Source organism: Azolla caroliniana, unplaced genomic scaffold (genome assembly GCF_043228905.1).
Source record: "Azolla caroliniana isolate FFs.n. ecotype wild unplaced genomic scaffold, voAzoCaro1.0.p SCAF_14, whole genome shotgun sequence".
NCBI classification, from domain to species: Eukaryota; Viridiplantae; Streptophyta; class Polypodiopsida; order Salviniales; family Salviniaceae; genus Azolla; species Azolla caroliniana.
The window spans coordinates 20,512,055-20,524,767 of record NW_028230449.1 but is presented as its reverse complement, the minus strand read 5'-3'; the positions used below and the strand labels follow the sequence as shown (position 1 = coordinate 20,524,767).

Genomic DNA, 12,713 nt, shown 5'->3' with positions numbered 1-12,713 from the left:
CTTCCAACCATATGAACACTCACCCAATTTGCTTCTTGTGAATGATTTTCCCTATGAAGTTGCATGAAGGAATTTTTCAAACGTTTGAGCAACATGCTTGTTCAAGGTAGGAATTATAACCAACCATAGTTCTTGTGCCACATGTGCCCATCAAGACAAATTGTTATTATAGGTCCAAGAATACTTGTATCATAAGGATCTAAATACATGATCTCCTTACTCAATGGCATCAAAGAAAGAAAAGGCACTCAGGTCCTCTTCTTCTAGGAATAATGTCATTAATGTTGCTCACACTATAATAAAGGAGATTGGCCAAAAACACTTTTGTCATGATTCTAGAGAAAGTTAAGGATGGAGATGTAGATGATGATGGGGTCATTGTGAAATAGTTTGCAAGGATTAATATCTTGGCCAATACCCGCACAAAACTAATCCCTTGTGCAACATGAACTAAACTTGCATTTTATTTAGCATTTTGGATTTTTGGGGTGACTTTTGCTAAAACCATTTTTTAGGTAAGTACTTAAAACCTAAAACAAATTTGTGGATGGATAGCAAAGTTACCATTTTTTGTTGTGTGTGGGGGGCATGGAATTGTAAATTTGGAACCATTTGATCATTAATCAACTTGTTATAGATGAATTCTTCTTCAAGCGCTCTCTCAAGCAATACATTGCAAATTAAATAAAAACGTGAGTTTGTATCTCACACTATAATAAAGGATCAAGTATTCATGCTCGTAAAATCAACATGATTCATAGTGTGTATTCCTTCTCTTTACTTGTTTGACATTATTTTGAGATGAATATGCCAATGAACATTTCAGAGAATATTACAACTACCTATGGTGTTGATGGCTATTGTCTTGAGTCTAGACATGGACCTTGTCCCCTACACAATTCCTATAGTGTGGAGTTATATATATGAAGTAGAGACCTTCACCCACATCAAGTAGAGAACGCATCCATCCTCTTGTCGTGGCAAATGTATTGAAACCCTATACTGAAACTTTCACCCACATGGCCACAACAATATACTTTACGCATCTATCATTTTGTTGATGAAGCCACCTCCTTTGGGTTTATTCAAAAGCATTAATTATCGCAGATTTAGCATGCAGCAAATCTTAACCAATATAGGCACACAGAAGCACTTTTGATTTCACATATGGGATAACAAAACCATAATGAATCATTTCTATTGAAATATGCTAGTGATCAAAAGTTGTTTTAAATTTTGGATGATTCGACATAAAATTTGCATATGAAAAGGCTCTGAATTGCATGCAATTCAATCAATCGAAAAATTAAGAGCAGTGCTAAAGCATTACATGCCAACCACAGTTTTCAGTATACTACATGCAGTATCATCAGTTCTCTCGTGGTAATTCCCATCTTTCCAAGAATTGTTTGTTTTCTCGTACTCCTGCTTCTGACCTCGCAACCGTTCATCAGATACAAAAGAGAATGCTTTTTCCTTTCTGCATAGAAATGAACTTGAAAATTAAACCGGCCGCATGTTGATCGAGAGAAAACTCTGTTTCATCGAATCAGGCTTTTGAGTTTTCGTGGAGAAGAACATACTCCCTACTGCAAAATTTAGAGGATGGCAAAGCCTTTCAGAACATATCCATCATAATTGGGCCAAACTTTTAACGGTAAAATAATTATGGCAAAACTACAGAATAGCCCTCTACAGTTAAGTGTTTATTATAGGAGGGTATTCTGGTATTTAATTGAAAGCCTAGGGTTGTCCAGAAATAACAGAAAATTTAGGATATTCCAGACAATTCCCAAGTAAAATTAATTAGGTCAGACATCTAATGAAACCCTAAAAATATACAAATATTCAGTGGCAATGGTTTTTGTTTCTTTTTGGCAAACTATTTATTCTAAAACATTGTCATAAAACAAGTGTTGGAAAGAAATACAAATCCTTCATGCACTTCATGCTTCTAAATGGTCTCAAGAAACGTCATAAACCCTAAACCCTAAACCCTTTTCTATATCTTTCCTCCATATAAAATTAATCCTTGCACATAACATAGCCTCAAGTTACTATGCATACCTGCTGTTACCAAACTTCAATGTATCCTTTTCAATAAGTTCATAATAACGCTGAGATTCAATGCGTTCACCCTGCACAATCAAGTCCATAAAAAAGGAGACCCAAAATAAATAGCAAATCAATAAATAGCAACCAAACTAGCTCACATTGAGAAATGTCCCATTCGTACTCCCCAGATCCATGACATATGGCCTGTAATTCAAATTTTAATTAGAGAAATCATCTTATATCTGAGAAACAAAAAATAGGTGAATTTTCCTTACTTCACTTCACTCTTCACTGAGCCATCCTCTTCCTCTTTCTCCACAAGCCTACAACAATCATACAAAGAGAGTTAGAAGCCTGAAGGAATGAGGACAACATGAATTTGAAAATAATTAACAGAATTGTGAGTTTGAACCTGTATTGAATCACAGCATGTTGTTTGCTGCAAGATGGATGGTCAGTGGGTACATCAGCAACTCTTCTTTCCCGTCCAAACAGATAGCAACTAAGGCGATGAATATATAAAGGTTCTGTCAAGTTCCGAAAAATGAGCCAAAAAGAAATATTCAGCCTTCAACACTCAAATGGTTTCAAATACATCATAACTATGAAGATATGATTAAATACCATTCAAAGGTTCTCCTTGTTTAAAAATATACAGTCGCCACCTTGTTGTAGGTTTTCGAGCTTCTGGTGGTTCGGTGAACAGCAAAGTAACACCTACCCATTCCAAAACAACTTGTTAATAAAATTCCCCCCAGCCCATTTTCAAGCTGTTTCTAAGAATTGATCCTACCTCTAACTTTATTTGTTTCAGCCGCAAGTTTTCCAGAATATTCAAACGACGGCTTCTCCTGAAAATTAATGTCCAAAAACAAGCTCTAAGCACTTCATAAGCAGTCAAAACAGCATTCACCAAGCAATGATGGCTATTGATAACATGTTTCACAACATGGTTTCCTATTAAGCCAAATATATGGCATACATATATATATGAGTATCAGGCAACCTTTATACAGCAATATAGCAGGTCTGGTGCTAACATGTAGGCATTATAAGTTGGTTTCCAAAGCCAGCTCTTAAGGGAGATTGGTGGAGGCCTACGCCAACCCTATAGAGAGTTAGGATTTAAGGGGGAACCTCCATTTTTGGAATCCTACAAGAGAACTAGTCTAAATCGGGGTCTATAGGCCCTTCCATCCTAGCTCTCTCATTTGGCTTTTTGGCCACAAGCTGCTCATTAGCCGCTCACAAGCTGCTCAAACCCTTTTTTTAACTTTAGTAGTACAAGGTTCATTTCAGTTTTTTGTGCTATGACCAATCTCTTGCCTCCAGTTTCATCTATGTCACAGACAAAAAACCATGGCCTTGCTAGTTAGCATAGGTAACATAGGGTGTGTTGAGGATTGAGAGTCACGTAGCTTCTCCTTTTTAAAGTTTCACTTAGAGAAGGTCCTAAAAGAATGTTTACACAGGTGAAATGAAAGGGCATTAAAATGCAGACATATCTCAGGGAGTCCAGCGTTACTAGAGAAATTGGCCAAAAATAAGTTATATATTCACGAGTGCTAGACAAGACTAGCTTCAGTTATTTGTGAGTACTTGACCCTGGTTAATGTTGGTAAACGTGCTCAACTTTTGACAAGTAGCTTACTGAGAGGTTATATTATCTTCCTTAAAAGCATAATCATGATTTGTGTTTAAGGCGAACTCAGAGAGAAGTTCAAGGTTTGAAAGCAGGTATCACCATGGATTTAACCAATTTGGTAGAATATTCCTTGTTTTCTGTAAGAGTATGTATATGGAAGTGTAGAATCTTTACACATAGCAGTTGCATATGAGCACAAGGTCAAGAATTAGAAGCTTTACCTCTATACAATCAATGGCATGGTTACCTGAAACACATGTTTCTCGATCAGTGAAGTAAACAAACATGAAAACCTATTTCTAGAATTAAGAACACTCATTTCTGGCAACTATTTTGTTTTTCATTAAATTTAAATGGGCACATGCCAATTGTAATAAAAGTGTACCAGGATACAGGGCACATGAGCCATACTAGCATTACATTATGGAGATCATTCATTGCCATGACTGATCTGCCCCATTAACTCCATACATATTTGTTATGCACTTCATGCTTCTAAATGGTCTCAAGAATCATTCCACCACATGCACTAAGACCATGGATTGTCAGGAAAACCTACGCTTTTATTTTTGTTTCAAAAAGGATAACTTGAATTTACTATAAGCTTGTAAGTTCAGAATCGCAAGATCTTATGTTCCTCGACATCTAAATCGCTTATTACCCTGTGTTTAGTTGTATTTATTTAAGCGGTTCTCAAATATGAGAAAAACATTTGATGTAGTCTCTTGTTCGATAGTAGACACCATTTTGGCCACCTAAAGGACATTAATATAGTTTTCTTTCTTCTTTCCTCATAGGCCAATCATGACTTTATTTTTTTATTTACTTTTATTTTATTTTTTTTCATATATTAGGCATATATATATGCCTATACGTCTCATATTGTAACCAGGAATAATAATAGCAAAATGGGGACTTCTTTTGGAAACATCTATTTCATTTACATGGTAATTCAGTGGCCCTAACATCTATTTTATTTCGATAAGTATGTAATAGCACTCTGTAACAGATGCATCCCTGTTGAAGTGGACTGAAGGAGCACCAACACATCATGAAGTGGAGGACATACGGAAATGCATAGCAGCCCCTTACAATAACATTATTAATAAATTGAATATTACAAAGATGTATGCAGATGTAATCTGATTTTTAATTAACAAAATTAGATATGCATACATGTACATACCTTAATAGCAGCAAATCAATCATTTGGCTTTGAATATAAGACAAAGAAGTAAGGGATTTCCAAAGTACAGAGAAAACAAAGCAAATGGCACAGTTGAGGACTGATACTAGGAAAAGAGGGGAGACAAAAGGCATCAGGGATGATGGGCACAATAACGGATCAACATCCACAGAATAAGAAAGTGAAATGCCTAAGAATCACAGAGCTCACAAAATGTCAAGGTTTTATAGATAAATAAGAACTGTCAATTTAAAGACGAATAACCTCTAAATAATCACATATTAGAGTAACCCATCCTTCGAGAGATTTGAAAACAGAACCACAAAACACCCGCAAAGGATGCTTACAAGGTCTATTTCAAAAAGCATGGGTTATCACCTAAGATTAACGTATGCCTTAGACGTGCTTAGCATGAGGAAAATGCCACAAGGATTTCAATTGGACTGTGATGGTCCCACATACCAAAATGTTATATAATATCACATGACATGAAACATCAGTTTCTGCAACTCCCCCAGAAAATGATGGTAAGCCTCGCCCACAAATATGACTGTATGTAAGACAATGGAAGTCTTTCAAATAACCTTGAATAATTCTAGCACAAAGTAAATAAAACAATACATGCAAATATTAATCAAAATATGAACAGTTCTACAAACACACATTTGATACCATATAATATTTTTACATGATTCAAGAGAGCTTGATATTTCTTCATAATTCTATTGAAACATATTATTTGACTAAGTACACAGGCAATTTTCAGATCGAGTATAAAAGGACAGTGAGCAAACCCATAGACGCTGAAATGATTCCCAAAACAATTAATAAATATCTAGTCAATAGCAATTAAAGAAAATAATGCAAGGAAAATTGTAGATAAAACATGCCCAAATTCATGTACAAATGAGGGAAACACTAATTTGACATTTTGGTCGAGTCACAAATTACCGACAAATGAGAAAATATTTATTCAAAAAGGAAATCTGCATACACAAAATCTACTTTCCTTTGTACCTTTTCCTTCTGCTTTTCTTCAATTGCAGCTTCAGCAGCCTTCATCTTTGCCAATGAATCATCCACATCATCTGACCTGAAAAGCCTTACCAGCTTTAAAAATGCAGAAAGAAATATGGATATATTAACACCTCCATACGACCATCATAGCCTATCAGACCTATCATCGGACATTCAGCATCCATGTAGAGAAACCAGAAAATTTGGAGAATGTGTATAAGATGAACACTTAATTTTCAAATACCTAAAATCCTCTCCATGATCATCCGATACCTGGAAAAAACCCCACAATAACCGTTAGGCCGAGAAACTGTGCAACAAATTTTGCATGACTTTAAAATTTGTCATTTGAATATATCTTCAGCAAGAAATATCTTTAAAAGATGCCCATCAACCAAACTCTCACAGTCTATCCACTCTATACCAATACATATTATTAACAATAGACGCTGTACAACCACAGAGATAAAGCATTAATCTGTTTACAATTAATTTTCCTCTTCCACCCTCTGGTTTTGAGTTGGCGGTTGATACTATAGCATCAAAAGTCATTAATTTGAAAGAACAAAGGTCTGATCTTTGCCATGGGATCAGCCCTGTCAATATGTTGTAATTCTGTCTCCCGGGGAGATCAAATCTACTTATCTATCTATTTGAGATTGGAAGTTGCTCACCTGATTTTGATCACAAACCTTTGTTTACTGAAATGAATTAATCAACCAGACAAGGAAATGTAAAGTAAAAGTATATTGCTTGAATGATCATATAAAATAGGCGAAATTCTAAAGAGAAAAATGTGTTTGAAAATAAGCTAGAAATGACAAATAAATGATATCAGATTGATGCCATGTGCAAATGACTTGGATAAGACTTACTTATGCTGGGCTCCAAAGTCAAAACAAGATGTCACCAATGTCATATCTATGTCTTCAAGAATCCATTGATTCTACATACCATCAAGGATATAGCTCATAGCTAGCGATGGGCCCGGTTTCGGCTCAAACCTAACCGAAATGTGGCTTAACCGTTTATAGGTTCGAAGATAAATAAACGGTTTGGTTTGGTTTCAAATGTTACTAATCAATTTGGTTTCGGTTCCGCTCGGTTTTGAATTTCATGGTTTAACGGTTTAACGGCTTTTCAGTTTCGGTTTATGTGGTTCGGTTTATAGGTTGAAAAATACTCCTAAATTTTACCTATAGGCTCTAACTTTCAACTTTTAATTTTAAACCCTATTTTTAACTTATTAAATTTTATATGCATTATATGTAGAGTCTCCTTTTCATTTATGATGATCAAATATGATAAGTATGATGATCAAATTTATGATAAGTATGACGACCAAAATTATAATAAGTATGATGAAAAAATTTATGATTAAGTATGATGAACAAATTTATGATGATTTTCTCACACAAATTTATAATAAGTATGATGATCAATATCAATAAAAAATGGTTTGGTTTGGTTTGGTTTTGATTTATGATAAACCGGTTTGGTTTGGTTCTAAATTTTCCGTAATCGGTTTGGTTTTAAATTGTTTGGTTTTTCCTATTTTTTAAACGGTTTGGTTTAAATGACTTCATAAATTTTAAGCAGTTTGATTCAGTTTTTATTATGAATAAATGGTTTGGTTTGGTGGGGTTTGGTTTCAACGCCAAGAAACCAAACCGAACCACGCCCATCGCTACTCATTGCACTACCTATAGGCGCCATTTACCACCTACAGGCCTTGAAGGAGGAAAAAAAGTTTGACCTCTACCAGTTATGAATGTGGATTGCACTCAGAGATCATCTCATATACAGGGAGAGGGGCTGAGAGCCCCCAGCTAGGCAAGCTTTAGACAAGCATTATCTACCATAGCTCACACATTTGTTCTATGCTCCCTCATTCATGGGAGAAAAAGGCATGGAAGAAAAAGGCTATACTGTGGATTTATGAATTCCATGTTTGCTCCGTGGAGGCTTGTTTTCCTTAAAACCCCACTGAATACAATGATTTTCAGGCCATGCAATATCAAAAGCTAACAAAGAACATCGACCTCAGAGAGAGGAAAAACTTCCAATGTGGCTGAGTGGACTTGCATTTTCTTGTTCGTTTTTTTCCATTCCAAGCAAAATATATACTCCTCAACATGCCCACCTATTTTAGGGCATCTTGGTCACACCCAAATGGATGACACAATTTTGTTTTCGTGGTTTTTCTATGGTAACCATTAACTTTCCCAAGCAACCTTGATGAGGTGATTTGAAGGCATTGTCAATACTTTCCATATGAACTTGTTAACTCTTTGAATTGCATAAAATCCAGTTGACCTTCGTCCAGCTTCTAGAAGCATTAAGAAGTATGGGGTTATGCTCTATTTTATTCCATGAACTTACTGAAATACCACCACCCCAAACCTGACGCCTGAGGTGCTCATGAACTCTCCAGAAAACCCTTTATTTTTCTTCAACTTGCATCTTATGTGTTCGTATAAACAGATCACCATTTTATTCATGCATGTCGGTACTAAGTTTTTCCATTATTTCCCATAGTATTACCTCTAGGAACATGTCAAAGGCTTCAATGTAATATACAAAACAGTTATCTTGCCAATCTCAAGGAAAACCTTGCACTATTTCCTATTTCAGTAAAATGCATATATCCATTATTCAGTCACTCGGCCAATCTTTTTTTGTAGTTCTGACCATAAGGGAAGTGTATCTGCAGTTTTGCCAATATGGATTCTTATCACACTTTCTATTATCTACTTAACTCAAAACCTTCCGCATGCAGTAAAAGGGCATATACACCAAGATTTCAGCCAAGGAGAAATGGTCTTCATTTCGCGTGGAGGGCTTCCGATGTGGCTGTGTAAAACACAAATATCCAACTAGTCCTTACTTTTCCTCTACGTAAATTCTTATAGAACTGGCATTCCATCATATGTGTAAGTATAGACATGCTCCATATAAACCAAAATTTCAGCCAAGGAGAAATGTTCTTCATTTCGTTTGAAAGACTTCCAATGTGACTGCGTAAAACACAGACTTGTGTCCCCTTGTCCCTTTCTTGTCCTTTATGTAAATAGGTTCTCATAAAACTGGCACTCAATGGGATGTGGAAGATCTCCTAGAGCTTTCAAATGATATTATGAAATATGTAGTTATTGAGGAAAGATTAATGGGCCCACTAAGGAAGAAGTGGAAAGATGCTAAACGGACAGCAAGAAAGCCTATTGATCGTATTCAGCCTTACCTCATTACTAACATGGGTATTAACTCTTGTAGAGCCCTAACACTCCTTCGCACTGAATCACCAACTTAGCTATTGAAGTTGCATTATGGAAAAAATCAGCCAAATATAAAGGCATGTATGGTATGCAACGAGGGACTAGAGGATAAATATCACTTGATTTTTACATGCTATGCATATAGTGCAATTCATGAAAGCGATGATGATATATTAAAAGGGGGTGATGACTTGAGTGTCACACTAAAGAAAACACCTAGACAGTTGAGCTCATATGTGTATGTCTTACTCACACATCGAGACTTGGTGCTTCAAAGTATGAATATCCCTTCTTAGGAAGGAGACACACATCAAGATAACTTTTGTACTTGGGTCCTATGGGTCAATATTGCCCTCTCTATGGACGCTAAAAATATCCATCTATCTAAGCCACATCATATAGTCTTCCAGCAAATTGCTGAGCTAAACTAGCTGCTCCAGAATGTCTTAAAAGTGCTCCATTGTTTCCAAAAGTTCCTCAAAAGAATGTAAGACGTGCCAATATTTCTGTTCATAGAATTGGCCATGTCGGTTTGCATTGTCCAAATATATTCCCTAGCCTATAGGACTCAAAACATATAGGAATTTGCAGCCATTGCTTCATACACTGAAACACCTCCAAGGTAACCAGGATGCAAAAAAGACAATGGAATTTCCATTAAACAATAATCCCACTATTTCACCACTTCTTTGTTATCTTTCAGCAAAACAGTTGTTTCATGCAAATGCATTTGTTTGAGTAATCGTCCCAATTTCTTACTTTTCTGAATTGGCCTCCTGCCACTGAGCCTTGCAAGACTATAGATGCTCTGTTTGCATTTCAGAAATCCAAGGGACATACACGTACTGCTCAAATTTTGAGATTTCACATCAACTTTTGAAATGCATTTACAGCAATTAAAAGTTGTATCTTGACACAGTCTCATCCTTCATGGCAGAAATACATTCACCATCATTGTTAAAAGACCACCAAAAATATGTGATTAGATGAGGAAATTGCGCCCATAACATATTCTTTTCAGTCAGTCATTGATCACAAAGTTCTTTTATTCATAATTTTACCCACAAGTAACCAAGTGACACTTTCTCCTCAAAATTTGATCAAATTTAGTCAATGGAACCATGAGACTCACATCTGCAACTTCCAAAGGGCGGTAAAACCTCAATCAAACCACCATAATATCTTCTTTTCCATTGTCCCTCGGCTGCAAATTTCCTTTTTTTACATCCTCAAAAAGTGATCAAATGTAGCTTGATGGAACCATGAAATCAACATGTGAACTTCCAAATGGCAGTAAAACCATAACATTTTCTTTCTGATAGCATCTTCCCCCAAAAGCTAACAAGCGACATGTTTTCCTCAAAAAGAGATCAAATCATTTTGATGGAACCAGGAAACCGACATGTGGAACTTCAGAAGGGCAGTAAAACCTCAATCAACCCAGCATAACATCAATTTGATTGGCCATTGGCTGCAAAAAAATTCTGTTCTCATGCTTTCATCCACAACTAATTAAGTGACATTTTTTCCTCCGAAAAGCGATCAAATCTAATCAATGGAACTATGAAACCAAGATGTGAAAGTTCAAACTTGCAATAGGCAGAAGACAAGAGAACAGGGGAGTGATCATAAAGTCTAATCACTAAACAAACAGCCATGAAGCATCTTCATAAAATTAAATGTTTAATCTTCCCAATACATAGGCACATAAAACACTAAGATTTTGCATTCCTTAATTATAAACAGATCAGAATCTAATCTTTAAGCATGCAAGCACTTTAGTAAGTTCTCGAATAGATATGGAAATCAAAATTTTTAAACTTAAAAGGAAAAAGTTCGTAATCAATTGCAATAAGAGGACAAGAAGAAGGGAAGGAGTGGATTTCACCAGACACCTCATCGTGGGCGTGAGCGACTCTCTTGGGAGACCTAGAATAGCTCCGCCTCTTGTCTTTCCTTACACCATCTCTCTCCTTCTCCCTTTCTTTGCTATGCTCAAGGTTTTGCTCTCGATCTCTATCCTTCCTTGAACCAGCATTTCCTTGTCTCTCTTTATCCGATTCTTTGTCTCTTCGCCTTTCTTTTCTCCCCGATTCGATGTTCTCTATTTCTTTCTCTGTGCTTCGATCCCTGTGCCTATCTCTATATCTCTCTTTGTCTCTTTCTCTTTCTCTTTCTTTGTCTCTTTCTCTTTCTCTTTCTCTTTCTCTTTCTCTTTCTTTCTCTCTGTCTCTTTCTCTTTCTCTTTCTCTTTCTTTTTCTTTTCGTCTCTGTCTTTCCGTTTCTTTTTCTCCAAGACTTTCTTTTGGTGTCTCTCTTTCTATTTCTCTTTCTCTCTCTCTTATTCTTTGTCTTTCCAAGTCTCTATCTTTTCCTCCATCAAGTTCCATTTCCTTGCTGCCTACTCTCTCATTTCTACCTTCTTTTCTCTTAGAGTTCTCTGAATCTCTGAATTTATCTGTCTCTCTTTCTGAGCTTTTATGTTGCTCTGATATTCGAGTTCTTTTTGGAGGAGAACGAGAAGAAGGTCGAGGGGGAGACTCCGAAGGAAGCTGTGATCTGCATGAATGAATGAATAAATAAGGATAGAAAACATACAAACGCTTTTGAATCAAAGAGTAATAAGTATAGAGGGACAGAGAGAAATACTTACATAAACAGAACAGAATTATTATATATTTTATTCATAATTGGAGGTAGATTTTTGGCAGAAGGAATGAGTAATAACATACACAATCTTTTGATTAAGAACATAGCATAAAGAGAGATTTTTCTACATAACTAGAATAGAATTATAGATTTTCGACATAATTAAAAGTTTATTTTTGACAGAGGGAATGAATTCTTAAAAACGTATAAAAATGTTTGAGCTGGAACATAATATATAGACAGAATGAATGAAGAAAATAAACGAGATTGTTTGATTCAAAACGTAATATATGGAGGGAAATCTAGACGGAACCATAACAAAGTACCCAGAGAAATTTTGTGCAGACTCGGAAAATAATGTGTGGATAATTTTCACAGAATAGAAAATGAATAGACAGAGTTTCTTTAGAACTGGCATAGAGAAGTTGAGAAGCACAATACAGAATGTGTTTCCAACCTTAAAGAACAGTAGGCCTAGATCTTCGAGCAGAATCGGAAAAAATACAGGTTTTCGGCCTCCAGAAGAGGATAAGCATCGTATTTATACAGAGACCGAACCAAACACAGAGAAATATTTCTGCAGGGTACAGAGGGTGCTTTTCCAGAATCGTATGAAGAAGAAGAAGAAGAAGAAAATGCGCAATGGCAAAAAACACGGCAAGATTCTAGTAGAATCAGAACAAAAATGCAGGGAGAGATAGAAGTTCTTGTTGTAGAAATAGAAAAGAACGAGATAGAGATTTATATCTAGCCTGTGAGAAGGTCGCCGTTTGCTTCGTTGAGGTGGAGACTCGGAGTCGTCAGAATCGCCATTTCTGGTCATTCTTTCGATCGACAGAGAAGAAAAATAGAGAGAAGGAAGAGGAGGAGGAGGAGGAGGCCCAAA

General features: G+C 36.1%; 1 protein-coding gene across 1 annotated transcript; it reads right to left on the bottom strand.

Annotated features, from left to right (window-relative positions):
* Nucleotides 1–1,173: 1,173 nt before the first annotated feature.
* DDL (SMAD/FHA domain-containing protein) lies at nucleotides 1,174–12,713 on the bottom strand. Its single transcript, XM_087330625.1, has 11 exons — nucleotides 12,580–12,713; nucleotides 11,074–11,737; nucleotides 6,148–6,176; nucleotides 5,904–5,979; nucleotides 2,849–2,906; nucleotides 2,680–2,772; nucleotides 2,468–2,582; nucleotides 2,331–2,378; nucleotides 2,214–2,259; nucleotides 2,068–2,138; nucleotides 1,174–1,589 (listed from the first exon to the last, which is right to left on the bottom strand). The coding sequence occupies exons 1-11, from the start codon at nucleotides 12,648–12,650 to the stop codon at nucleotides 1,550–1,552; spliced, it is 1,311 nt and encodes a 436-aa protein (XP_087186751.1). The 5' UTR covers nucleotides 12,651–12,713; the 3' UTR covers nucleotides 1,174–1,549.